Source organism: Oryza sativa, chromosome 6 (assembly GCF_034140825.1).
Source record: "Oryza sativa Japonica Group chromosome 6, ASM3414082v1".
Classification (NCBI taxonomy): Eukaryota; Viridiplantae; Streptophyta; class Magnoliopsida; order Poales; family Poaceae; genus Oryza; species Oryza sativa.
Genome location: NC_089040.1, coordinates 9,522,454 through 9,549,374, shown reverse-complemented (window position 1 = coordinate 9,549,374; position 26,921 = coordinate 9,522,454). Strand labels below are relative to the sequence as shown.

The 26,921-nt window shown below is 44.4% G+C and overlaps 3 protein-coding genes across 7 annotated transcripts; 1 reads left to right on the top strand and 2 right to left on the bottom strand.

Annotated features, from left to right (window-relative positions):
* The first annotated feature begins 374 nt into the window (after positions 1 to 374).
* Positions 375 to 5,157, top strand: LOC4340750 (putative U-box domain-containing protein 42). Of its 2 annotated transcripts, none has more exons than XM_066311546.1 (4): positions 375 to 599; positions 1,306 to 2,404; positions 2,550 to 2,859; positions 3,197 to 5,157. In XM_066311546.1, the coding sequence occupies exons 2-4, from the start codon at positions 1,367 to 1,369 to the stop codon at positions 4,852 to 4,854; spliced, it is 3,006 nt and encodes a 1,001-aa protein (XP_066167643.1). In that variant the 5' UTR covers positions 375 to 599; positions 1,306 to 1,366; the 3' UTR covers positions 4,855 to 5,157. The 2 variants fall into 2 exon arrangements, with proteins under 2 accessions (XP_066167643.1, XP_015643529.1); XM_015788043.3 differs by having other exon boundaries at positions 1,301 to 2,404.
* A 235-nt stretch (positions 5,158 to 5,392) lies between these two features.
* On the bottom strand, positions 5,393 to 9,290 carry LOC4340749 (transcription factor bHLH49). Of its 4 annotated transcripts, none has more exons than XM_015788047.3 (8): positions 8,889 to 9,290; positions 7,879 to 8,509; positions 7,565 to 7,789; positions 7,411 to 7,476; positions 7,260 to 7,328; positions 7,090 to 7,161; positions 6,817 to 7,008; positions 5,393 to 6,101 (listed from the first exon to the last, which is right to left on the bottom strand). In XM_015788047.3, the coding sequence occupies exons 2-8, from the start codon at positions 8,479 to 8,481 to the stop codon at positions 6,015 to 6,017; spliced, it is 1,314 nt and encodes a 437-aa protein (XP_015643533.1). In that variant the 5' UTR covers positions 8,482 to 8,509; positions 8,889 to 9,290; the 3' UTR covers positions 5,393 to 6,014. The 4 variants fall into 4 exon arrangements, with proteins under 4 accessions (XP_015643533.1, XP_015643534.1, XP_015643530.1 ...); XM_015788048.3 differs by having other exon boundaries at positions 7,879 to 8,495; XM_015788044.3 differs by lacking the exon at positions 5,393 to 6,101 and having other exon boundaries at positions 6,582 to 7,008.
* Positions 9,291 to 11,361: 2,071 nt separating this feature from the next.
* Positions 11,362 to 19,685, bottom strand: LOC4340748 (histone-lysine N-methyltransferase CLF-like). Its single transcript, XM_015788748.3, has 16 exons — positions 19,369 to 19,685; positions 19,167 to 19,268; positions 18,739 to 19,058; positions 17,787 to 17,948; positions 16,980 to 17,064; positions 16,714 to 16,863; positions 16,580 to 16,627; positions 16,442 to 16,510; positions 15,615 to 16,318; positions 14,654 to 14,789; positions 14,359 to 14,579; positions 13,729 to 13,860; positions 12,809 to 12,899; positions 12,290 to 12,337; positions 12,083 to 12,211; positions 11,362 to 11,858 (listed from the first exon to the last, which is right to left on the bottom strand). Exons 1-16 carry the CDS (start codon positions 19,390 to 19,392, stop codon positions 11,589 to 11,591), a joined length of 2,691 nt encoding a protein of 896 aa, XP_015644234.1. The 5' UTR covers positions 19,393 to 19,685; the 3' UTR covers positions 11,362 to 11,588.
* Positions 19,686 to 26,921: the final 7,236 nt, after the last annotated feature.

The following is a 26,921-nucleotide window of genomic DNA, read 5'->3' as shown; positions in this document are numbered from 1 at the left end:
TAAGCTAAGCACCATCACTGTAAAAACAAAAAAGAAAAAAAAGAAAAAGAAAAAGTCAACATCTCCCAAGGTAAAACGCCATTAGAAAGGTGGTTGTTAAAAGAAAGGTCGCTTTATCGGTTTATCCATCCAAAAAGAAAACGTCGCTTTATTACCGATCTCTAAAGTCTAAAACAGGAGGTTTACATTTTTCAAGAAAAAAAAAACAAAAAAAGATTAGGGAGAGGTTGCTTATAACGATTAACAAACTGACCTTCACTTGACTGAGTCTCCGTGCTGCGCTGCCACTGCGCGTTCTTCCGTAATTCCTCCGTATTTTTTTTCCCTCTCCCTCTCTCCCTCTTTTGTTCTCGTCTCTTCCTCCCTACGCGAGCGAGGTGGTATTATTCCTCGGCTCGAGCGGTGGTGGGGTGGTGGTGGCGCTGTAAGTTTGAGGAGTGGGGAGGCCATGGCGGGGGCGGTGGTGGAGGAGGGGAGAATGCTACCCCAGTCGTAGCGTCTCCGTCCTCTCAGTCTCGGGAGGAGGAGGAGGAGCTTGGAGCGGAAGGTGAGGAGGAGAAGCAGCGGCGCGGTCAAGTTCTTGGAGTTCTTGGATGCAGGTAAGCGTGGGGGAGTTGAGCTTGCTGTTTGCTGCATCTCTCTTTTGGGGGGACGAAGCTGGCTTGTTCGCTTGCTGCTAATTCGTAGTGCTGCCATAAATTTCGGTAGATTTCATGGATTTTTTTTTTGTAAAGGTGGGTAGTGAGGCTGTGATTCGCAAATTCCTCGGTTCTTGTGCCATTTCTGTTTGTATTTCGTGATTTGGTAAGGCGAGGAATCATGGATTCATGGGGGGTCTTTGCGCTAGAGATGGCGAACCCTGCTTGAAGTGAGCAAATTTATGGTGGTGGTAGTACGTTTTGCCACTTTGGTTAGATGGAACGGAGAAACGATGTTGATTTCCAGGTAGAATGTGCATCAAGCTGTTCTTGATGTACTCCCCCCCCCCCCCTTGTGTTATTTGTGTCCTCTATTCAATTTTCCTGGTGATTTTTTCACTGTACAGTAGATAAGATGCTAGTAGTTCTTGGAACAAACTGTTAAAAATTTGGAATTGGGGGAAGTCAATTTGCTTGTGTAGAACTCAACCCCTTGGGTCAACCTCAGATTGATTGCAGCCAAGGGAGCCTGTATTATTGCTTTATAATTGGACTGTATGAATTTTGGACTGTAGTTGTCATCACAACAGAACAGTCTGTGTGTTATCTGTGTTTTTGGATGCTTTTGCTTGGGTGCCTGATTGACATGTACTCTTGTTCAGCGAAGCGGAGCGCAGGCGAGGAAGGCGTCACTCGTTGAGTCCATAGAGGCCGCGATCTCTGAGCTCATGCCGCCAGAGGCGGCAGCCGATGCCGAGCATGAGAACTTCATGGATGTAGGCAGCCACCTCTACCATGCACCCCTGGTCACGATGGAGCTGCAGAGAGTGCAGAATTCGACGGTTAATGTGATGCACGTCATGGAGTATCTGGCTGCCAATGTCGACCTCGCCAAGGACCTCGTCATGAGGTGCAGCGCCGTTGCGCGGGAGCTCAAGAACGATGACCTCCTGGGCATGACCGAGGACCTTGACAGTGTCATAAAGAACATTGGGCATGAGCTCAGCAGGATACCTGCTTCAACATTTGGTAGCAGCAGGTTTCCAGATGGCAGAGCAGATGCAAACCTTCAGATTGCAGGACATCGGCCGCGTTATTGTGACCAGAATTCCTGCGATGGTTACTCTGAGGCCGATATGTCGATAATCCCGGCAAACAGCAGGCCCCGGAGAAGAACATTGCACAATAGTGACATGCCAAGGCTGGTGGACTTCCTGCAGGGAATGTACCATGAATCACATGATATCGGTGCACATTCATTCAATTCGCTCCCTGAAGTTGCAGAATATGTCGAGCCATTATATGATTCGTTCTTCTGTCCATTGACAAACAAGGTCATGGTTGATCCAGTGACAACAGAAAGTGGTGTGACATATGATAGGAAAGCCATTGAGGAGTACTTTGAGAAATTTGCTGATGGTTCTGAACCTGTGGTATGCCCTGTGACAAAGATGTCGATGCAAAGCAAGGCACTGAGGAGCAATGTTCCACTGAAGAGCACAATTGCAGAATGGATTATGAGAAATGAAGCCACAAGGGTCAGGATTGCACGAACCGCGCTCTCCATGGCTTCCACAGAGGCAATGTTGCTTGAGGCCATACAAGAGCTGAAGCTGCTGGCCAAGATAAGGAGAAAGAACAGGGAACAGATGCACAAAATCGGGATAACTAAGTTCCTCCCTCGTTTGTTGGAGCACAAGGATGGTCTGATACGCTGTGATTCGCTGGATCTCCTTTGCTTATTGGCTGAGGATGAAACAGGAAAGGTAAGGAAGCCTGAAACGTTTTGACCCTTATCATGTTCAATGTTTTCGCTGGCCTGGTTGTGTGAAACTTATTTAAATGCTGAAACAATTACCCTGCGTGTTTGTTCAAAACTGAAATTCTTCTTCATGCCTTCATGACGTACAGGAAGTCATAGCAAATACCAGAGCCATTACAAGAACAATAAAGCTGCTTTCTAGTAATAGTCCTGATGAAAGACATGCAGCCATCTCTTTCTTGCTAGAGCTTTCGAAATCGGAGCTATTGTTGGAAAACATCGGATCAACTTCTGGAAGCATATTGATGCTTACCACAATGAAATTCAATGATTCAGATGATCCGGTTGCTGCAGAGAAGGCTGGGGAGGTTCTCAAGAACCTGGAGAACTGCCCAAAGAACATTAAGTACATGGCTGAAAGTGGTTACCTGGATCCTCTCCAAAGACATTTAGTGGAAGGTAAAAATTTTGCCTATGCAGAAAGATACACGACTTTCTTTGATGTGTTAATTATCATATATAATATCAAATAAGGAAGTTTATATTGCCAAAAGTCAACATCGTGGACTATTAATAGAGAACTTATTTATTTGTGTAAATAGTGTGCTTAACATTAGATCAATCAATTTCTGAATACATGTACTTCAGTACAGGGTGAACATTAACAAAGAACAAGCAGTTATAACTAGATATAGTAATATTGCTCTGATGACTAATATGAAATTCGCTAGCGTGAACTTAACACCATGACACTACCATTAGTCCATTACCTGACATGAAACACCATATAAAACAGGGTCTGAAGATGTTCAAATGGAGATGGTGAGCTACCTCGGCGAGCTGGTCCAGAAGCAGGAAATGACCATCAACATTGCTGGGAGTGCTTCAGAGATCCTCATCAAGATGGTGCATAGCGGCAACACTGTGATCCGCAAGGCGGCCCTTGATGTCCTTGTCCAGATCTCCTCAGATGGCCCCAACAGCAAGACTCTCGTCGACGCCGGTGCTGTTCCGGTCATGGTGGAGGAGCTCTTCATCCGCAAGATCGACGACGAGCCTATGGGGTCCAAGACAGAGGCTGCTGCAGTGCTCGCCAACATCGTCGAGTCCGGTCTCGATCCCGACACCATCGTCGTCAACAAGGAAGGCCATGTCATCACTTCAAAGTATTCGGTGTACAACTTCACCCACATGCTCAAGTGCTCCATGCCTGATGATCTCAACCTGAGCATCATACGTGTGCTGCTCGCGCTCACTGCGCTCCCAAAGCCGCTCATGACGGTGGTGTCCGTCATGAAGGAGCAGGACAGCAGCCTGACCGTGATCGAGTTCATGGGCTCGAAGACGGAGGCGTTAGGCATCAGCGCGACGAGGCTGCTCATTGCATTGTCTCCTCAGATGGGGCACACCATTGCCGAGAAGCTCTGCAAGGCGCCAGGGCAGCCGGGAAGGCTGGTGAAGAGCATCGGCCAGCCCGGGCGTGTCACCGAACGGCACGCCGTGGCGGCGACGCTGCTGGCGAGGCTGCCGTACCAGAACATCACGCTCAACCTGGCGCTGCTGGAGCAGGGAGCAGTGCCGACGTTGCTGGCCAAGATAGAGGAGATGCAGCGCGGCGAAATGCGAGTGAGCCGCCATGCCAAGACGTACATGGAGGGCCTCGTCGGCGCGCTCGTCCGGATGACGATGACGCTGTACGACCCCGACGTGCTCCTGGCGGCCATGGATCACAACTTCACGGCGGTGCTCACCGATCTGCTCGTGCGGTCAGCGGGCAGCGACGAGGTGCAGCGGCTCGCGGCGGTCGGCCTCGAGAACCTTAGCCACCAGTCGGTGAACCTCTCGCAGCCGCCATCAGAGGAGCAACGGCGCCCCAAGAAGAAGAACATCCTCCGGCGCCTGCGCGACGCGCACACCGGGCGGGTGCACGACAACAACCGGAAGCCGCCACCGCCGCCGGCGCAGGGACGCCTCTGCCCGGTGCACCGCGGCGTGTGCTCCCCGGCCACCACGTTCTGCCTGGCGGAGGCCGGCGCGGTGGAGGCCCTCGTCGGCGTCCTCGAGAGCAACGAGAACGGCCGCGTGGTCGACGCCGTGCTGGGCGCGCTCTGCACGCTCATGGACGACGCCGTCGACGTGGAACGCGGCGTGGCCGTGCTCGCCGAGCACGACGCCGCGCGGCACGTCCTGCGCGCGCTGCGGCAGCACCGTGACGTCGGCGGCGACACCGCCGGCGCGGTGTCGCGGCGCTGCTTCTGGGCCGTGGAGAGGTTCCTGGCGCACGGCGGCGAGCGGTGCGTGCGCGACGTGACGGCGGACCGCGCGCTGCCGAGCGCGCTGGTGAGCGCGTTCCACAAGGGCGACGCCGCGACGAAGCAGGTCGCCGAGAGCGTGCTCCGGAGCCTGCACCGGATGCCGGACTACTCCGCCACCTACGTCTCCGTCGAGTTGTAGCATATCATCTTCATCTTCATCTCCATAGTTTCTTGCCATGTTCTTGGCTGTAACTACTAGAACTACATCATATGGGCTTGGTGTATTTGGTTTGGTCTTGTAACTATACTGAACAAGTTCACAGGGAAAAGAGAAGAAGAAAAGAAAGAACACTGCAGATGCAATGTAGCTAGTACATGTTGTTATAGCAGGGGAAGATTATATGCTCTTTGACATAGGTAGTAGTTTCTTTTTCTTCATGTATGTATAATTTGTTTCAGAAATTGTCTTTTGTGGATTGGTGTTTTTGCTTGGAGAAAGAAATATTTGCATATAGATGCAGCAAAAATGTAGTGTTCAGACCTCAGATTGCTTCAGAAACGTGCCATGTCATGTTTTATCAGATTCAGTGAAACAATGAGCAAGAGTTTCATGAGATTAATTTCCTTGGCTGCTTTTGCCATGACCATCAGCTTCAGATCAGATGATTATCGCTTCACAAGGTCACCAATACCAGTGTGTAGTGAATTATGTCTTAACAAGGACACAAGGTCACCAGTAACACTAGATCACAGTTCTCTTTTCTTCTCTTTCAGAATTCACAGCTTTGCTGGAATAAAAACATCTGTGCCAATATGCACCCGTTGCAAAATTCAAATGCTTGCTACATCAGGCCAAGCCCATTTATTTTTTTTTTCAACAAATACAAAATCAGTGACTGCATTTCTGCCTATGTTGCTTGTCAGATGGAACATGGGCTAAGCAAGTACAACAAAGAACAATTTCTGTAGCCTCACAATGCTAGCTAGTGTATGTAATAATCCTGGGGTTGACGAGACCACAGAAAAATCACCTTCTTGCAAAATGAAGCTTCTCGCCATTTCAAGACTGTAGACTACTTCAGTGGAGAACAAATTGCTTGAGATCTCCATGTGAACATCCTTTTTTTTTTATCTCCCAACTTTCTATAACAGCAAATGGAACATCCAAAGAGAGGCTTCCACAGGAGGTCAATTGCTGCTATGAACATGAGAAAAATAGCACTAACTAAGCATTTTGGATGCTTATACTTCAGTGATCAGCTGTGAGCTAGTACCATGATATCAACATGCTCATATATCACAGTTTTGCTGAAAGCCCATGGCACATATTGATCTCTTGCTTCAGTTGTGGAATCAATCTCAGGGTTGATCATTTGATCCATGATGGTCATGAGTAAAAGGCATCTCAATGACGTCCTGGAACTCTCCATTCAAATTGTTGGGCATCTGTCCAATGCACAAGTAATAAGAGGATTGCAAAATACTAAAACAGTGCTTTGGTACTCCGCTTTCCAAAAAAATGTTTATGAATATGAAAGCATATGTTTTAGATAACTGTGAAGGCAAATATGTAGTGATGAAGATACAATTAGATATATAACAAGCTGCATTTGTACATTTTTAGTTGGTTTACTAGTGAAATGGTTAGTGCTACTGAGGTTACAATGTCGGTTAACATCAACAATGCTCTTCCCACTAAAATCAGGTTGAAGAGGGTTAATGAGTCAGAAGCTAAAGAGACTGATTGATGGACTAGGTTCAAACAGCTTGCATGGCCAAAAGAATCAGGCACAATCTGGCTAGTTATGAAAAACAGATAGTAGGAATTTTGTTTGTTGTCTAAAATGTCTCAGTTTAGTTATGTTATCTAGTTTGCTTTGCTTTTAAGACCCACGAACTTTTTGGAAAGATGGGTAGTGAAGCAAGACCCAGCAAAAGGATATAAAGGGGACTAGCTTTTCTTGGTTTAAAATATTATGTGGACATTCTTTTCAACGACTATCTGTGGAGCAGTATTCTCGAAACACCAAGCCATATAACACTAAATTAGGTCTTGGAACATCTTGCAGAAACTTGTCCTATTTTTCATGAACACAGTATTTGGTATAAAGAGCATGAAATGAAAATGGCCATTTAGCCAAATGCAAGTGATGGTACAAACCTGATGTTTAGGTTCTTTGAATGCACTGTTAGTTCCTAATGGAGCATGGATTACTCTTCCAAATGCATCAGTGGGGTTCACAATGCTGGGCATCCCAACTTGTGTATATTTTGGTGGGTGTAATCGGGGATGAACAATGTCTGGGAAGAAGCCAAAGGCAGATGATGCAGTAGTGCCTCGACATTGAAAAATCTGTGTGGATGAAACAATCATCATGAGAAAGACAAATCTAAAGGGTCAAAATCTATAAAGACCAGGTGAGAACTATCTTACATCTTTAGATAAAATGCGTTCTATGTTGAAGTCCAGTGTTGGATTGACACTTGCTAGCTTCATCGACAAAAACTGCCCAACATGCACACATTGGGTATACCAGATTACATCGCAGCAGGACTATGCAAGTAAAACTGAAAATGGCCCTACAAGTTTTACAAACATCATACCTCAACCTGCCTCTGTAATGATTGAACATAGTTAATTATCTCATCCAGCATAACAGCCTTACCAGTTACCTAGATTACATTTCACAATTGATGTCATAACAGATTAACAGTCATTCAGTATGGAGGCAGGGGACAGTTAGGAAGCACTTACTTTACTACAACCAGGAACAAGATCCTGAAGATATTTCATCCTTTCACTGATCTTCTCCCTCCTAACCTGCATCCCGAACAATAACAGTCAAACCAGATGGCTAGATACACCATTTTATGAAGAGATCATTAGAGAGAAGAAAAAAAGGACCTACCCTTTCGGCAAGACTATGGCTGTTTGTAGCCTGACCGCGCCGTGCTCTTACATGTATATAGTCTTCCTTTGGTGAACCTGCATTATCCTTTATTTGCTTCCCACTGGATTTCCCGGACGCCACAGAAGACCTCTTTGGTTCACCCTTTTCATCATCCTCATTCTTCTGCGCTGAACCGACAGTTGCTAATTGCTCACCACCTTCTGCATGCTTCACCCCACCATCCTTCAAGAATCAAGAAAATTTCATATTCTTAGCTCCACCTAAATATGCGGAGATTCAGCTCTGTAAATATGTGTACATCAAGCAAATACCTGTCCTGATCTTTTCCTCTTCTTGGAACAAGACACCCTAGTCCCCTCATCATGGCCAGCGCCACCATTGCGCCCTGGCATGCTTAGCTCCTTGGAGGAGGAATCGACGGCATGCGTTGTCTCACCATCCCCTTGCTGCTTCTCACCAGTTTGTGACACATTCTTGGATCCTTCAATCTCAATATCCTCAATCTCCCTACATGGCTCGACGCCGTTTTGGAAATCACCCAAAGGCTGGTGGATACCAGGGAAAGGGTGATTGATCATGGCTCCAAGATTGCCTCCATTGTAGCAAGGAAACCCCGCCGTGGAATCTACAAACCCGGGAGTAGCCACAAACGGTGGCGGCGCGCCGGCCGACAGCATCCCCAACAAGGATGAAAAACTGGTTTCGCCTAAACCCATGTTGTGTGAAGGTGGATTCCACAACCCAGGAGGGATAGGGAAAGGATTCGCCATGGAGGTCAATGCATTATTTGCAGCTGCAGGAGAAGCAATCTGAGCCTCTTGCAAGAACATGGCACCACCATGGAAACTCAGAGCTTGGCCGTGCTCACTGGCCTCACTCCTCTCCTCCAAATCAGTGGCGTCCTTCTCATTCATCTCCTTTTCACTCCCTGAAGACCAAAATCTGGGTGGTGAACAAAAGCTTCTAGGGTGAGAAAGTAGCACGGATGAGCACCAAATCCACCTAACTCCACAAAAGATGGTTCTTTTGAGGGAATCCTACTAATTTATTCGACCTAATCTCACTTAAACAAATGTAAGTACAGTCAGTCAGTGAAAGCAACAAGGCTGAGCTGAGCTGAGCTGAGATGACTAACACAGATACACATAAACCTAATCCACTGACACCATTAAATAACAAAGGGAAGGAAAATAAAAATCCTCGGAAGGCGCACACAAAGAACAAGAAGATGACGGACACGCGTACTAGCATCCAAGAACCAAGAACTACTAGGCTAGAAAAACACAAGAAGGATTGTAAACCTTTTTTCTGGGAACCTCACCTCCGATCACACGGCGAAATCAACGGCCTCCCGCAAGAACAACCTCCCCCCAAAACCCGCACCTTTTCTTTCCCCCTCAATGGCCTGATCCAGAGACCAACCTAGAAGAAAAATGGCGAGAGAGAGAGAGAGATGCAATAAAGGAAAAAAAAGGATCAGAGAGGACGCCGCTCTCCAATTCGTCGTCGTGTCCTTCCCCTTGCACAGTAGCAGTAGTAGGAGGAGGAGTATTAGTATTTCTCTTGTCGCTGCAAGAAACGGAGGAAAAGAAAGGGGAAATTTTTTGAGGGTAGGAGGGGGTCTCTGAAGTTGAAGACACAAGCAAAGCAAGCAAGGGCTCTGTTTGACTGTAGTCTGAAGTGTGTGATCTGATCAGTTTGGCACCGCACCGTTACTCTGATCGAAGTATTCAGAGGTCCCCCAGGGAGGGTATAGGGTGTACCCCCACTGCTACTGTTCTGTAACTTCTGTTCATATATCATGGGGGGCCAAGAGAGATATGATGGGGGGTTGCTTTGGCTGCATTAATGTTTTGTTAGTGTCCATACGCCGCTATATCACACAACTAGTGAGATTTATTATGGGGGATTATCCATTTTACTCTCTTGAAATCGTATGGTGGTCTAAAATATACTTAGAAATTATAAAACCAGATATGATACGCCAACTATTAGTATAAGATGATTTACCACCTTCGAGCTATTTTACGGTGATTGTACTACACGTGGATGCCACCTATTGACCTATACAATAGATCCACATTGGTTGCATAAGAGAGAGGGTCCACCTGTCATTGCTACTTACATCTTCTTTCTGCTTTGTGTCCCCTCTTTCCCTCTTCCCCATGGTGTGGCCTCCGTCGCTGAGCCGAAGCCGATAGAGGTGAAGCTTTAGATCGGCGTTGGTAAGAGAGCTCGATGAGGCTTCAATGGCGGTGTTGGTGAGAGGCAGGCCTTGGCAAGGCTTCAAGGACGGCGCCAACAAGAGGCAAAGCTCCATAAGGCTTCAAGGGTAACGGATCTCACCAGAACTCAACGGGTTCGCTCTCCATGGGATCTCGTCAGACTGCCACCAAGCTCCGCCTTCCTCGCGAGCCCCGAGCTTTGTTGCCTCGACATCTAGGAGCTCTGCCTAGGCTATGTCGAAGCCAATGAGATCTAAATAAGATGGAGGTTGGTGGCAGAAGAGGTGGTCTATTCGGAAGCAAAGGAGGCGGTCAACGTCGACTGAGCGGTAGTGAGAAGGGTTGGGGGCAAGGAGGAGCTGAGCATCGATAAAGTGAGAGAGGTTTCACCTACCGAGGCTAGTTGCACGTGGAGGAGCTTGAGCCCTGCGTCCGCTGCGAGCACCTTGCTCCTTCTCCAATCCATGTCAAGGGAGCGGAGGGAGGGAGGGAGCTGGGGATGGAGGGACAGAAAGTAGTAGTGGTCGGGGAAGGAGGGATATAACTCACAGGCTGCAACTTCGGCTCCTTTGTTCATCGAGAAGGGAAGGGCAGAGAGAGGAGGAGGAGGAGGAAGAAGAAGAGGAGGAGGAAGAGGAAAAGGAGCTCCTTCACCGGCGTACGGTGTGGCTGCTCACCCTTGCACCTTCCCGCACCATCACAGGGGGTCGATCTATGGAGAGTCCATCTGCCATCACTCGGAGCTCCTCGCCACCCTGACCATGTCGAGTTCGTGTATTACAGCGAATGTTTCATAATAAGTTCATATATAGAATTATACCCACCTAAATAAATTTGTGTACAACAAATGTAATATACTCTTTATTCCTTCCATTTTATATTATAAGACGATTTAACTTTAATTTAAGTCACTTCGTGAAGTTTGACAAAGTTTATAAAAAACATTATAATATTTTAAACATAAAATAATCATACTATCAAAATCTATTTAATGTTAAATTTAATTAAACTAATTTGATATTAAGATGTTAATTTTTTACAAAGATCAAACTTAAAAAGGTTTGAAAAAAATCAAAGCGTTTTATAATACAAAACGGAGTGTTAGTTTTGTTGTATAGATCTTTTGAAACAACGCCTCAGGATAGGCCGGACGCAGATTAGCCCATTGACCCTACCCATGCCTGCTACTGCTAGACGAGATAAACAAGCCTCGCATCAAGCTTTGCCGCGGCGTTCGCACGGTGTATGGTATGTGGGCCCTTGGCAACAACGCCACCACGCCATTCCCAGCCATCGCTGGCTTCCAGCTCTCGCCGACTTTTCACGAAGGAAACAACTCGGTAATCTCCTCCGTTAACCTTATTCAAAACATTTGATCATTTATTTTATTAAAAAATATAAATATCATTTATTTTGTTATGATTTGTTTTATCAATAAAAAACTATTTATACTTTTATATATTTATATAAGATGAATGGGCCAAAGTTATCCGAAAAGTCAACAGTGTCATGCATGCATTTTAGATGGTGATTGTATTTTCGAAAAGTAACACATAAGAACACAACAACTGATCCAGAATCAGAAAAATCTTTTGAAGTTGAACTGGCGACAGGTGCAGCAGTTACAGAATTCAGGGAAAATCAACGAATCGAATCGAGGGGGCCAACGAATGGCAGGAAAGTTTTCCTTACGGCGCTAATCACCGTCAGAGTTCTCGGTCCCCCTCACCAATAACGAAAGAATCAACCAAGACAACAAAAGAATCAACGGCTGATCTTCTTCTTCTTCTTCTTCTTCAGTGGGCGAGCTTCTTTGCTCTCCCGGTGGAAGGCTGGGCGTCGTCCTTGGCACCGGGCCCCTCGGGCTTGCGAGCCCACGCCGGGGCCCGGTCGGGCTCGTAGCGGTAGTCGTAGAACAGCTCCTCGCCCGCGCTGATCCGCTCTTTGGCGAAGATCCCCACCCTGTGATCGCCTGCTACCATGATGACCTTGGCGTAGCAGTTTGGATCAGGGGAATGGTTGGCGAACTTCAGCTTGTCGCCCATTCTGTAGGCATCAAGAACGTACTGCATTCATCGAGAGGGTAAAGTGAGTGAGTGAGCATCCGGTACTGGCGAAAACAGCGAAAACACTGCAGCGGATCATAAATCGCGCGATATTGAACAACAGTGGGTTGGGGATGTAAACAACTCGGTTCACGCAAAAGGATGACATTAGGCTAGTCAAATCAGTACAGTATGCAATCCTGAATGCTTGCAGACCGTAATTTGCGGGGTGTCTTTGCACTCACCTCATTGTTCAAGTTGAAAAGGAACGATGAATTCTCACGGTCATATATCTTTCCACGCTTGTCAGCTTCTTTATGGGAGATAAGCTCCCCAGTGTACTCGCCAAGATACTCGTGCTTCCCAACACTATTCTGAAGATTTAGGAAAAGGACTAGTTAGATGAGGGTACGTCCTATGAGGGAGGAAAAGGGTCAATAGAGAAATCTTACCTTGAGGAAAGCTCCCCAGCCAGAAACATCAGATCTCCCAAGTAAGACCTGAAGAGTGCACATAGCAAGTCAATACTATTTACAGATATTTAGAGATGGAATAGGACCTGTAATAGAAAATGAAGTAACACCCCCTGGTGTTTCATAAATTCACCAACATAATCGATAGATACTTTATGCAATTATTTTCCTGCTAATGGGAAGTTTTTTGGTTCATAGTTCATTGCCTGTTTTGGAATATAGTTACTCTAACTAGTTTCTTTGGTATTAAACTTAAGATCTTTTGTATTTAGACAACTGGAATTTGAACTCACGTGAAAAATATTAAAAAAAAAGAATAAAACTATTGAGAAGTACTGCTGGGTAATTAACTTAGACCTCAAGCCTCCTCACACAAAAATATCAAAGCATCGAATAAAGGCAAATGGAAGGGCCAAGCAGGCATAAAAAATCGATAGGCTTGACGAAATTATAACCAAGGTGCAATAGCATGAATAAATCAAAGTGCAAAAGGTTTACCCTTTGTTGCTGTTTAAGCAGCAGTTTCATGTTCCGGCATTCATAATTATCACCTCTTTGGTTAGGGACTCCCAATGTACCATCACCGCACCTGCACAATAGAAAGTACAGGTAGAAAAATAGAAGTTCAATGTACTGGCGCTTTGTTCTAGAAAAATTAGGGATGAAGAAACAGTAATTGAAATTGAATAACAGACTATTTCAACAATGAATAACAGAAAGCATATTTAAGGTTCCATGGAGTGAAAAAGGATCATGATTGGATTTACACACTGGCCGGATAATATACTCATCTTTGGTGTTTGCCTAACAACTTACAGTATCTAAAATTTCATTTCCTACCATTAGAAGCTCGTTCATAACAAATTCAAATTAAACTCCCCCATCATTGATACATTTTTCATGGATTAACTCCTGGTAAACACTCCTATAAAACTCAGATATTGTTATAAATAATTTAGATATAGAATATCAATTGTCAATGTGCTGGCACACACTATCAAGTATGCTAGCAAATGGTATGAGAAGGAAATGTCAAATTATTATTATTGCACCATTTTTTTAATTGTGGAATGTAGCTATTGCCTATTGGGACTGTTGGGCAAGCAATTGATATGATTATATTAATTAAATTCAATTCTACCATTAAGATATTTTACTGCAGAACTCCGTATCTTCAGATACTGGAATATACATATGCAAGATTCTTCCTGCACTTAAGGATAAATCCATCATCCATCAAAATTCCATCCTTCAAGTGCAGGCATAGGTGGTAATTTCTCAACTTTCAAGGTAGATGTAAGGTTGGAGAAGTGCAAAGAATGAAAAGCACATTATAGTTGGTGCCTTTCTCTAAGATATACAAATGTGCATTAACTAGCAAAATCATTCAAAGGGTCATCAGAATTTAAAATACATACCCTACCCAGCAGTTTCTACACACATCAGGATCACATTCCCTGTCAGCAGCAAAGCATGGACACTGCCGGCTGCGACACTGACTCTTTGCGCAATGGCAACCTCGGAAGCGATTCTTGCACATTTTCGGGCACCTGCAACGCAGAAAGGATTACTTCAACTTGCATCAGCAGGATGCGGACAGCAAACATTTGCACTCCATGTGTTTGCATCATTTATTCCAATTAAAATTATAAATTATCAAAATAAGTAATAGCTAATAGCCAAAAGAGCACACAGAACAAAAGAGAAGCATGTGTTTGATTCACCATTTGGGTGAGAAATGCGGAGTTTACACCCTCACTCTCCCACCATCAAGGTTCAAGTCCTCTTCAACTAGAAATTTGGTGCCTGTTTTCCTCTTAATTGAAAGGGTGCCTAGTTCCTCCTAGGTTTTATTTTCCTTTCCTTTTCAGTAAGCAGCAATGATTGCAAAACTAAGATGTGATCATACGACATAATTGGTCGGCACTAACCAAACAATATTGAAATTGTATACATCTACACAGTTTTGTTTTCATAAGCAACATTATTAATATCTAGAAGAAAAAATGTTCTCGGAGTCTGCAATATGAATAATTGAAGTAGCTCACCCACAGTATTTCTCACAGCAGGTACCATTTGTGAGACATGGACATTGCTTCCCACATGCAGACTGGCAACCACAAGGAGTGTATTGTCGACAAGGCTGATCCTTCCTTTCTGTAATCCTTTTCCTTATAAAATGGTAGCCTGCAGTTTTCCAGGTGTACTTCAAACGGCGGACCCTTCCTCGCCTTCTCACAAATCTTGATCTTGTCCGTAATTCATTACCCTGGGAGTTCAAGCATTAAAGTAAGATGAAACCTTGGGAAAATACAAGTAAATGAGCTTTATGATGAATCCTACCTTCATATATCCTTTAACAAGAGAATCAACACCACTAAGAGCTCCAGATGCACTGCTGTTTTCAATGTAATTCATATACTGAAAAACATCTGTGCATGTTTTCATCCCACCCAGAAGGTTCCGAGCAATTAAACAACTTCAACATAGGAAAAACAAGGGCTCAGTATGACTATTCAAATTAGGGAAAACAAGGTATTCTACTCATTATAGAAAGGATAAAGAACATTTCCAATATGCTTGCAAGACATCCAAAGAAAACAGGAATGAGTTTTTAAGGCATTTGAAATGAACATACATCAGAATTTCTTGTACATGAAACGCTATAACTAACACAACTAGATACTAAATGATGCAAACATTAGAAATTCCAGTTAATTCCGCATTCCAATACGTTATGCATGACAAATTGTAGATTGTATCTTCATGTTACAGCTTTTACTTGAAATGTAGTAGTATAAGAATATAGTTTCGGGGATGTCTAATTATGATGCAAGAGCATTTGCTTTAAATATAGACATTTGTGTTGAATACTTTTAGTAATACAGATATATTAAAAGAAAGCATAGTCAGTTTCTTGTGCTGAACTGAAAGGTTAATCCCTCCACCCCAAAATATAAGGTGTGCACGCATTTTAAAATTCAAATTTTACAAATCTTGACTCACAACTAGTCTGACAATATATAGGTTTAGTGATATAAAAATGGTATTGTCAGATTCATATTTGAATGTACTTTCATATGATGTTGGTTCCACTATAGAGTATAGACAGTATACTTGTGAGAAATTGACAATTAAAAGTCAAAGCACGCCTTATATTTTGGGACGGAGGGATTAGACACATTAACGTTTACTCTGTCCTGAACAGATACAGCAGTTAGTTGTGCAATAGTATACAAATATTAAGATGAAGTAGAAGGTAGTGAAATAATTCATATGAAGCTGATCATTTCAAGGGACCAACCTGTTCTTTCCAAAAATCTCTAATCCTTTCAATAGAAGCCCTTGCTCAATCACTTTCCAGGACCTGCCATGAGCTTCTTGCCTGCATATACTCTCATCAACACATTCCTCTTTCCTTGAACTATCACAACCATCTGTTGCTGAATGTTCATTATTTGTATCCTCCATTGAATCACTCTGAGCATCCACAAAAGATGAGTTATTCTCCATTTGAAGTGTGCCCTTCTTTCTAAAACTCCTTGTGCTTGGAGAATTACACTGTGAGGATACAACAGAATCCTTAATTCCACTCCTAGTATCAGATCTAAGCTTCATATCCCTAGGCCAATGGCATCCATTAACAATAGAATTAGAGTCCGGTGACATTTCCTGTTGCCCCTTTTTCACACTCATTAGAATTCTCTCAGCAATTCTTCTGTTAGTACTTTTCTTGATTCCACCTTTTGCGCCAAGCTTATTTTTTGAGAGGCCAGGAGAGTGTTGCGGGGATTTATTGCTTAACAGTTGTACTTCAGACTCACTGCTTTCTGAGGAAACCCTTGCAGTTGAAGAACTTTCACTTTGTTGAGATTTTGTTTTCTGCCCACTAGAACCAAGCTTTTTCTTATTTGACCCTATCTGATCCTTTAGATTGTCCGATGTTGGCTCCTCAACATCAACAAGCAAATGAGAATCAATCTCCATGATAGCATCTGGTTTAGAGACCTGACAAAAAGATTATAAATGAGGTAAAGATCAGCAAAACGGCATATGCTTATGTTTCGGATATCTAAATCATCATAAAAGAAGAGCTGCTTTTCCACAGTCATATGCCTATAAAATACAGACCAGTTTGTAACAGTGAATACCACATGGTGTACCCTCATCCGAGCTGCACAATGGTGCCTGCTTTTCAGTCTATACGAAAAGGACACTAATTAGAACAACACACAAGTTTAGGAAATAACTCATTGGTTTGAAAATTACCGGAAATACTAAATCTTGAGAACACCCATGTAGCTTGCAATCAAAAACCTTCCAACATCAAAATGAGCAGAATGTTTCATCAGTAAACCAGAGATATTATGTAAAACACACATGACAATTAACAGAAAACGTACCAAACATCGGCGACAAAAGAGATTGTCAAAGGAATCCAATGCTGCATCCAGATCTTTATCACCGTACACGTCTTCCATTTTGACATTAAGTTCAGACACTTTCTTGGAAGAACCCTCAGGTTTCTCCCCTTGTAGGATCTCATACCTGGCCTGGAAAATAGACACGTAATTTAATTTTTCAGAAATGAAACAATAAGTTGGAAGAGGAAAATCCCAAATGGATCAAATGCAAATGTGACGTGAGATTGAATAAATGTTGTATGAACCTTTATATCATCAGGAGCCCTTTCGATATCTCGAGCTAGAGTTTCAAGCACAGCATCAGACATGCCACATTCTTGAATGGTCATCCTGGCAATCATTGCACAAAATCACCCTTAAGTGGAAGAATTCCATACAGGAGAAACCAAATTATTGTGATCTATGATGTTTAAGGTCTAAATTAATCCACAAACAACTCAGATTAATGCTGTAACCATACTTTTCTTGCTTGTGCAAGGGTTGCACAAAACAAAACCAGGTCAAATATGCAGTGTGACCAGCTCAAGGTTTTCCCCTGGAACAATGTAGATAAAACTGGTAATGACCATTTCATTTAATGATATAAGACATATGCCCCAAAACCAAACCCTTTTTCTTACAAGTTTTTAATAATGTAGTTTTACTAAATAATCTCTTGGGAATATTTCATACCAAATGTTACTTGACCAGTATATTTAATATCATTTCTCTATTGCTTCTGTACTATGTTATATTGTGACTTCAAAAAGAGAATATTACTATTTTTTATTCTTTAATGAAATTACACTACTAGGCAAAGTCCTGGTAGTTTTCCCAGTCAAAAGAAAAACAGAGAATATGACAAAATGCTTACAGAAGAAAGCATTTCTCCATGAAACTATTACTACAGAGTCATCAGATCTGTTATTCTATGGACTGAGCCCAAGCTCCAGGTGCTATGGTAACTGCACCTGTATCTTGGTCCCATGAGCCTGTAACGGTCAAACAAGTTGAGCATCCTTAGTGAATGTTCAAGGCAAAAGAAAACAAATGCATGTCCAAAGCATATTTACCGAATTATGCAATCTTCAGAATCCTTGAACTCCTTTTTCTCTTCCTCGTCCTCAACAGCTTCATCTTCACTATCACTGCAAATTAAAGCTTCGCCACAGTTTGTATCATAGTAAATCCTTCGACGACCAAGTACAGATTGGTCTTCTTGCATCCGCTGGTTCCTGCACGAAAGATTGTAAAATCTTATATTTCAACAAACCTTAAGATGCCCTACCTCTCCAAACTAAAAGTATGCTGGATTGTAACTGTGACCATGCATGTTTTGCATTACTTATTTAGAAAAATAGAAGTTTGTCATATGAGATATACTGTTAAATTCATATCAACAAACAATTCATCAAAAACATGTTTCAGTCTGATTTTTTGCTTGCTGCTCCACAAAATCACGCAATAGCAAAGAGAACACTAAGAAGCATAAAGCGGATGAAACAGCAAAAGCAAAAGAAACACTGCAGCAGGCAAAGCCAATGGTTCTGGCACAATAGCTTTGCTACCAAAGCCAAGAAGATGAATTCAAGGCAGTCAATGTGGCATTTGCTGCTCTTGTTTTAACACACACTCCCAGCCTGCAAGTCTGCAACTGCATGTGATTAAGAGAGAGGTGGGGCACGTAGCAAGGGGCCGCATAAGGACTTGTTCCATTTTTATACTATACCATTTCCCAAGCTTATAGTAAGAACGAAAGGCAATATCTCCATTACACATTTACACATGAAGAGAAAAAAAATCACCAGAGACATAAAGCATTAGGTCGGAAAAACTATGTTTGACTGAATAGATTGTTGCACAAAAAACTAAAGACCACAAATGAGCGTGTGTTTACTGTTTAGCAAGAGAAATGAAATAGTATTGCTATGTTGTTGCTAATGGATAATAAAGTGTATACGCTATAACTTTCCATGATAACTATGTAATTTAAGCAGGGATCTTAGGGATGTCAAGAAAATGCACCTGTCCAAAAATATCCAAGTTGTATATGGAGGGAGTGTTGCCACTTCTGGTAGTCTAATCGGACGGACAGAATTCCTCGCGGATAGATTTCCACCCACAATAACAGTCGATGAACACTCATCTTGGCAATTGGCACCTTCACTTTCATCAGGAGATGACTCACGACTATTCACAGCACACAGGGCATCTTCTTTCCTCTTTGTGAGCAAATTCGAGACTAAATCTGTACTGTTGGATGTACTAGTTTGCCTATTTTTTGACAAATTGTGAGAGTGCAGTGTAATCGGGCTAAGCTTAATGCTATTCTCCTCTACCCTTTTCTGGAAAAAAAGATCACGGGGAACAAAACTAATCAGCTGGTAAATAAAGAAAATACAAGAAAATGACCGAGATTTGCAGCTCCAAACAATCAAATCAAATCAAATCACCTGGATGTAAACAAAGCGGTCCGATGTGATTTTCTTCTTCAGCGAATCAATAACACATAGAACATAGCCCGATTCACTGCTCCCTTCCTCGCAAAACATCGGCTGCGGGGACAGAACAAGCTAAATTTCATCACAACCACAAGCATACACAGATTCAAATTTCATCCGAGCAGTAAAAAAAGGCAAAGGAGAAAGAACCCGCCTCATTTCGGGAATCGCCAGCCATCAGGGGCGGGAGAAGGCGGCGGCCGCCGCGGCCGCGACGCCGCTTCGGGAGGCGGTCGGCGTGCTCTCGGAGGAGAGACGCGCCGCGGAGAAAGAGTCAGAAATGGCGGCGGCGGCGGCCGGGGGAGAGTCGGGGGAATGCAGGAGTCGGGGAGCCGAGATAGCGGGCGGTGCGGGGAGGAGGGCGGAAGGCCGGAGCCCCGTCACGGCGGGCGGCGGGGCCGCCGGAGACCTGGTCGCCGGCGAGGCCGCGGCGGCGACTCGTCGTCGCGGCGTGGGTGGAGGAAAGGGAAGGGGGGGATGGGGACTGGAGACGAAGGGGTTATATATGGCTGGAACGTGTTCACACTGTACCCGGCCCATTCCCGAGGTACCAAAATATGGGCCTAAGTTTGGGTTTTCTGCGCCAAAATATGAGACATACCAATTGATTGGAATAAGTTCATTTGACGTCCTTAACTTTACACCGAATCCGATTTTTGTCCTTAACCCAAAAAGATACAACCGATCCCTGAACTGTCAAAACCGGTGCAAACAAGTTCCCTCGGCGGGTTAGAAGGTAATTTTGATTGACGTGGCGCCACGTGGTAGGTTGGTCGTCATCCCACGTGGCGTTTACGTGACAATTTGATCCCGGAAAAATAATAAAAATCATAGCCCCACATGTCAGTTAAAAAATAATTAAAAATGATGAGGCACACATGGACCCCACATGTCAACCTCACCTCCCTTCTTCCCTCTCCCTTCTCTCTCTGCTTCTTCATCCTCACTTCTCTCTTCTACCCTCCCGCCTCTCTTCATCTTCTCTTCCCGCAGGTGAGCGAGGTGGGCAGTAGGAGGCGACCTTGCGCGCCACCACCGCACTCCACCTTCGAGCCGCTGCCTTCCTCTCCCCGCCCTCACCGCCACCGCTACCTCACCTTCCAGGCTCCTCCCTCGCTGGCCCACCTCCTGCATCCTCGTCCCCCTGCGCCGCCTCTGCTCCTCCTCCGTCCCACCCCAACGGCGGTGGGGACGACATGATGCGCGGCGCGGCGACAATCCACCGTGAGGTCCAGCAGCGGCGGCTCGTTCGGGTTCCACACGGCGGTGGACGCGGCGCAGCATGCCATCGCCACCGGGCACGTGGAGACCGAGGGCGCAGTGAACGGCGTCGGCCTCACCAAGCTCATGGGCCGGAGAGCCGGCCGCATTGCGCTCCACGCCACGCTCATCAGCCGCGACGTCGACTGTTGGTGGCGGATGCAGCGCCTGGCCACCATGGGCAATTGCCCGGGCTCCATGCGTACAACACCACAATGCTCCAATGCATATGCAGCATATTACTCGTTAATCATATAGTTAATCACTTTGTCTCGTAGGTTATAATGGAGATTAATTAGATGAATAAATAGAAAACGAGGAAGCAACGACCAAACCATCAAACTGTAGCTATAAAGACCAAACAATACAACTTACTCGCACCTATGTTCAAGATAATCTAACGAAAGTCAAAAGACCTCTAGCTCATAATTCGATTGGACATGTAGGTTATATTCGTACTGGTTTCTCATGTGGAACCATAGAAGGAATTCAATATAAGGAAATGAGACGACTCTTTCTTGAACAATTTCATAAGCAGATCTTCCCCTCCACACCAATCACGAGTTTTTTTTTATTCCTCTCGTATATCGTCGTCACGCCCTTAATGATAGGTTTTGAAAAAGTGGTTATTTTGGCCGATTAATCTTCCAATATGCTAGTTTTAAAAACTCTCGTTCTTTACACTTCTTCTTGGCTGCTTGGCCTGTAGTAGGGATTTGGTTCACTGCTTTAGGTATTAGTACTATGGCTTTCAATCTAAAATATCTGAGAAAGCAAAGAAAAAAAAAGAGAGACAGGTGGTTTATTTATCACCAAATAGAGATGAGTATTATATGATAGCAGCAGGAAATTCTTTGATGGATCAATTTCTGTAGGTGGGTCTCAACTCGGATCGAGACATTCGGATTTGCCGATGAAGAGTACTGCCTTGGAGGGGTAGGGGTTGTAGGGGAAGAACCAACCTTTTCGGGTTACGGGAAGTCCTATCGAGCGACTGGATTAAAGCAAGAAGAAAAAAGTCAAAACAGCATCCGTTCCTCGCGTATAGAGCTAGAAATTCTTGAATTAGATCCATCCTAACATTGGATGTCCTTTCTTCCATTAGGAAGAGCCTCAGCCGCTTCAAGCAAGTCATCTCAAGTTTGAAATTCTAGAGAATAGCTCCGATCAACCCATTTTAGTTTGGTTCTGCAATTCATTCGCATAAATGAAAAAAAAAGCGAGATGTGCACGAAAGAAGATCATAGTTCAGCTTTAAAATGGTGGTGTCCCTGTGTTAGTAAGTGGTTGAAATAGCTCATGGGAGTGTCTGCCCCATTCGATAATGGAGTCAACTGAGCATCTCAGCGGCGGGATTGAATACCCGGATCGAATCAGAGTTCACGCCGTTCGTGCGGGAACGTCCACTTTGCATTTTAAAGAAAGGGGGCTATGGATGGCGAGAGAAGCCCTCATACCCACTCTTCTCTCCCCTCCCCATACCCTGTTGTTAGGGAGAGTTAGCGGTGTTTACACCGGTGTCACGTGTACGGGGATACGTGTATTGAGAAAAAAGACCCAGAAGGCCTGTTTTCGAAGCTAGAGCATAGGTTTAGTGAGGTTTAGGTACTTTGACCGAAGTACCAGTACCGAAGAAAGCAAAAGCTTTCGAGCGAGCAGCAACTCCAATGTTTGGTAAAGGGAATGACCCTAGATACTCAGTGGTCGCAACAACAACAAGGCCTTTGGTCATATCATATCTCGGCGCCTCCCTTGACATGTTATAATGCATCTATAATTTAAAGATTAGTGTCCCAAACCCTGGTCCACCTGAATTCCATTGTGTGATCAGAATATGCAAACTTGAGAAGTGGAACCGCTACCAATCCCAGCTCTGGTTTCTGAAGTGCCAGCAGCATAAAACTGTGAACAGGTTGGATGTGCCATCTAGCCGATTGCCTATTGCATTTCGCGGTAACAAGAAGGTGCTGTTATGAGGTATATCAAGATTCAGTCTTCGATTCATATTTCGTCGACCAATCCTTCCTAATTCACATTTTTGTTGAAAAAATTTTTCATGGCTCGATAGAGAATTTGATAAGCCAATGATTTTTTTCCGTCTTTCATAATACGGTTAACCACCATGTTAACTAATCGATTAAAAATCTACGAATAACCAACTTAGTATGTAGCAGTCTATTCTCTTCGCTTTCCGTATCATATAAAAGATCGTTATTCCCATTCTCCCGATGCAGACCAGGGCCGTACAAGAAGAAAAGAGGACATCCATTCGTTGCCGGAATTTGCTCCCAATTCTAGTCCGGCTTCAACTCCAAACAGCCGTTCCGTGCCACGGGGCACGACCATGGAAGTAATGAAAAAGAAGAAGTTCTGTAGTTGGACCATCCGTCGTATCTGCTCGCCCTCTTCTTCATTCATCCAATTAGGTCAGAATGGATCCAGGGTGCGGCGGTTAGGCATCCTTAGACGAAAGAGTGGTCTTTCAGGATTGGTCGTTGTGTGTCACCACCTCCCACCTATCCTACACATTCGATCAAGGTTGTCACTGCGAAGCCTCTACTTGTGGTGGTATAGTGCTGCTTTTAGTGATTTGGAGGGTGCCTCCCGTGGGCATGCCTGCTACGCTGAAGAAGTAACTAAGCTATACAAAAAGAATTCGAAAAGGTATGCAAGAAAGCCTCCAAATGCAAAATCCGCCTTCCCACTGACATCTGGCTTATCCCTTTGATCCAAGACTGTGATCTATTGATTCAACCTTGACCCCAGGGGTCTCCTCTCCCCAACTACACTAGGCTCAAGGTGGAATAACGAAAGGAGGGTGCGTGCAAAACCGAGCCCCCCCCCCCATGTAAAAAACCCATGGAAGAATGTCTTTGGTGACGATTCTTCGGGGGAAGCTTCGAAAACATGCCTTCTGGGCCTTTTTTCTTAATACACGTATCCCCGTACACATGACACCGGTGTAAACACCGCTAACTCTTCCTAACAACAGGACTAACCCTTTTAACAACCCGATCAACGGGGGAAAGAAGAGTGGGAACGTGGGCTTCTTTCACAGTGCGTACCTCTCTTTCTCTTCTTTCTCGCTCTGTTCTGGAAACTAACTACTTGGATAAGCTGCTCTTTCGAAAAGAGCTCTAACATCAGCAGCTGGGTCCCAAACTCATAACACATAACATAGCAGATTTCTTTGATTTCTAGTGCCCCAATGCGCCGCCATAAGGGAGGAAAGAAAGCTCAAGAGCAGAGCGGTTTGGTAAGGCCATCAGCCTATTGATCATGTTGGGGTGGCCCCTCTCTGATAAGGTTTTAAAGTTTTCAAAACGAAAATCAAATGATCCGAAAATCGTATAAAAATGTGTGGTTCCGAATGCGCTAACACGCGCCGACTGATTCACGGAAGGCCCCCCAGAAGAAGTACTCGTCGTGTCCATCAGTACATCCACCAGTGTATTTGTGGTGTATTCCGAAGGAACGCTTCAACTGCAGAGCCCTGAATGCGTCAGTGAGGTTCCCTCTATGAGAGAAAGAGAGGTTGCTAATCTTGGATCAGACGGCGTGTTGGTATTATTGATAAGGCTTGGATTAGCAAATTAGCACCGCTTGAGTTTAGGTATTCGAAATAGCGAAATACATAAATTATCTATCTCAAGTACGTCTCCAACTTATCTTGAGCCATCTGATTACCTCACAACTACTTCCATACTTTGTTTATCCCTATTGGCCCGCTCTGGCTAACCCAAAACCCGCTCATAATAGCGGAAAGAGGGCCGCGCCCGGTTCCAAGGACAAGCATAAGCTGTCACCACTAGGATAAATCAAATTGAATCCTAGGCTGTTTCGATAGACAAAAGAAAATAGAAAAAAGTAGTGAGTGAGAAAGAAATAAGTAGCGGCGCACCTACCCTGCATAGATTAGGCATACAGGCTTTCCAACCCACTTTAGTAGAGGGGCGTACTATTTGTTTACACCCATTAGTATGTAAAGGGGTATCATCCCAGTAAGCTCGGGTCTTTCATAGGAAGGGAGCTGGCCCCCGCTCCCTTCCGTCCATCAGTGATTTATTCAAAACCTGAGGCAGTTGCTTGTTTGGTCGTTAGATCAGAGGGCGCTCATCCCTTGCTCGGTCCCTGAAAATGAGATAACATAGGCTTTTGATATCTGCTCTGTCAACAAGCCCTGGTTCAATCCCTGCTTCTTCCGGGCTCAACCCGTTGCTTGTTGGGGAGGAAGATCTAAAAGTATGGGGCAAAGGATCAAGCGCTTTGACTTTGCTTTGTCCCCCGGGAGGCAGCAATCCAAGCTCTTTTTGAATCGGATATTGGATAGGCTAAGCTAGGTGTAACCTGCTTTCTCTACGGTTTTGCTGAACTTGTCAAGCCCGGGGGGCCTTTAGGGATTTTTGGAGAATGATAGATTCTAGGATAACACTTTCCAAGGTTGAAAGGGATGGCATGGGTTAAGTATCCCTTGCCAACTCTTGACCAGAGATACAAAGCACCTGCAGCTGAGGCATATCTCAGTAGATTGCAGGAAGAGAAAGATGGACTTAAACACTATAGATCTTCGTGTGATCCGCTTTCCCCAGACCAGCCAATAGAAGAAATAGAAAAGAAAGGAGTTCGATCCTCAACTATTTCTCGCGATATCTTCTTATGAAGTTTTGTTAGGGCATCTATAACCGCCTCCGGTTTAGGTGGGCAGCCCGGCAAGTAGACATCCACAGGAATTAACTTATCGACATTTCTCTCTTTTTCTCTTCCTCTGGTCAGAAAAAAAAGATTTATAGGACCGGATGCATAACAAGAAAAGAAAGAATAGTAGTGGTGCCTGCGCGCAAACAATCTTAGAACTGAGCTCTTGACATTGTCATCGCTAGCTATAAAAATATATCGAATGAAGTATTACGATCAAAATGCAACTCCAGCTCCAGCTACAGGAGGGGTGGAGCTGGAGCTCAGCCAAACAGTTTCAGCTCCACCAAAACTGGGAGTGGAGTTGGGTGGAGCTCTCTCACAAAATGTACTAGAGTTGTGGAGCTGGGATTTGGCAACTCCACAACTCCACTCTAGACTCAACTTCTGGAGTTATATTTAGGAGTTGGAGCTGTACCAAACAGGCCCTAGCTTTAAAATCAAAATTATTAGCGATAATATTATTCTTGCTCAGACTCAAAAAAAAAATCTAGATCCGCCGCCTCATCCCGGTGGAGGACTTCTACCTCCACGTCGCTGGCGGCCTATTCGACTTCCTCTACCACCACATCAAGAAGAACGGCCACGCCCGTCTGCCATCGGGAAGAAGATGAAGAGAGGGGAGAGAGAAAAAGAGAGTGAGGATGAGGAAGGAGAGAGAGGGGGGAGAGGGAAGAGGGGAGGTGAGGCTGATATGTGGGGCCCATGTGGGCCCCACTATTTTTAATTATTTTTTTGTGTGTAGCTGACATGTGGGGCCATGGTTTTTATTATTTTTTTGGGATCGAATTGCCATGTAAGCGCCACTTCAAATGTCACATGGGACGACGACCAAGTCAAACCAGCCACGTTGGCACCACGTCAACCAAAACCGTCATTCAAACCACCGAGGGACCTCTTTTGCACCAATTTTGACAGCTCAAGGACCGGTTGTATCTGGTTTTTGGGTTCAAAGACGAAAATGGGATTCGGTGTAAAGTTAAGCTCAAATGAACTTTTTCCCGATTGATTCACAACTTTAATGGTAGTAGAGCTTGGATTAAGCTAACTTGTGGTCAAACCAATGGTACCTAACCAAATGTGTTGATAGTGCTAATACTTTAGATTGAAAATAAAGTACTTGGTAGTGGTGGAGCCAGGATTTTGATATGAAAGGGGCCTAAGAGTTTTAGAGGTTATTTGCCTAATTAATTTAGTGGTTATGGGTGAAAAAAGTTGTGGGAGGGGGCTAGGCCACTCGCCACCCGCCCCTGTATCTATTGTTGGTGCTTGGTTCAATGCCAGATGATTTCTGAGCTGGATGGATTGGTGTTACCAAAATATTGATAAGAATCTTGAAAGGGTGTTTACTTTTGCTACCTTATGAATGTCTTGGCATTACCATTTTGGTATGTTAGCAATCTGAACCAACCATTCATACTGTAAGGGTTCTTGCGAAATGAATTTATGAATTTTGTAAAATATATGGTATGAAAAGGTTTATGTGTAAAGTACCATGGTCGCAAAGTTTCACCTCGTTATCGCCTCCTCCAAGGAGTATAGTATCCTTCCCTAACTCTTCATGTGTAAAGAAGTTTTGCCCGCTAACCAGGGACGGATCCAGAATAAGATTTAAGGGGGGATTCATCTCCTTCTTCCTTCTGTAGTTCCCATACTCTTCATTTTCTTCTTATTCTTCCCCTTTCATCTCCTCTTCTATCAATGGTGATCTAGCGGGGTAGGGGGACTCGAGTCCACTTTGACTCCCTTAAC

Excerpts from the sequence above, each read along its gene's own strand:
- LOC4340750 (XM_015788043.3), top strand. Across the intron at positions 2,405-2,549 it reads CTGAGGATGAAACAGGAAAG|GAAGTCATAGCAAATACCAG; the intron begins GTAAGGAAGCCT and ends CATGACGTACAG. Across the intron at positions 2,860-3,196 it reads CCAAAGACATTTAGTGGAAG|GGTCTGAAGATGTTCAAATG; the intron begins GTAAAAATTTTG and ends CATATAAAACAG.
- LOC4340749 (XM_015788044.3), bottom strand. The coding sequence starts at position 8,481 with ATGAATGAGAAGGACGCCACTGATTTGGAGGAGAGGAGTGAGGCCAGT. Across the intron at positions 7,790-7,878 it reads AGAGGAAAAGATCAGGACAG|GATGGTGGGGTGAAGCATGC; the intron begins GTATTTGCTTGA and ends TGATTCTTGAAG. Across the intron at positions 7,329-7,410 it reads TTGTTCCTGGTTGTAGTAAA|GTAACTGGTAAGGCTGTTAT; the intron begins GTAAGTGCTTCC and ends AATGTAATCTAG.
- LOC4340748 (XM_015788748.3), bottom strand. The coding sequence starts at position 19,392 with ATGGCTGGCGATTCCCGAAATGAG. Across the intron at positions 14,580-14,653 it reads TTGTTAAAGGATATATGAAG|GGTAATGAATTACGGACAAG; the intron begins GTAGGATTCATC and ends TTGAACTCCCAG. Across the intron at positions 12,900-13,728 it reads TGTAGAAACTGCTGGGTAGG|GTGCGGTGATGGTACATTGG; the intron begins GTATGTATTTTA and ends TCTATTGTGCAG.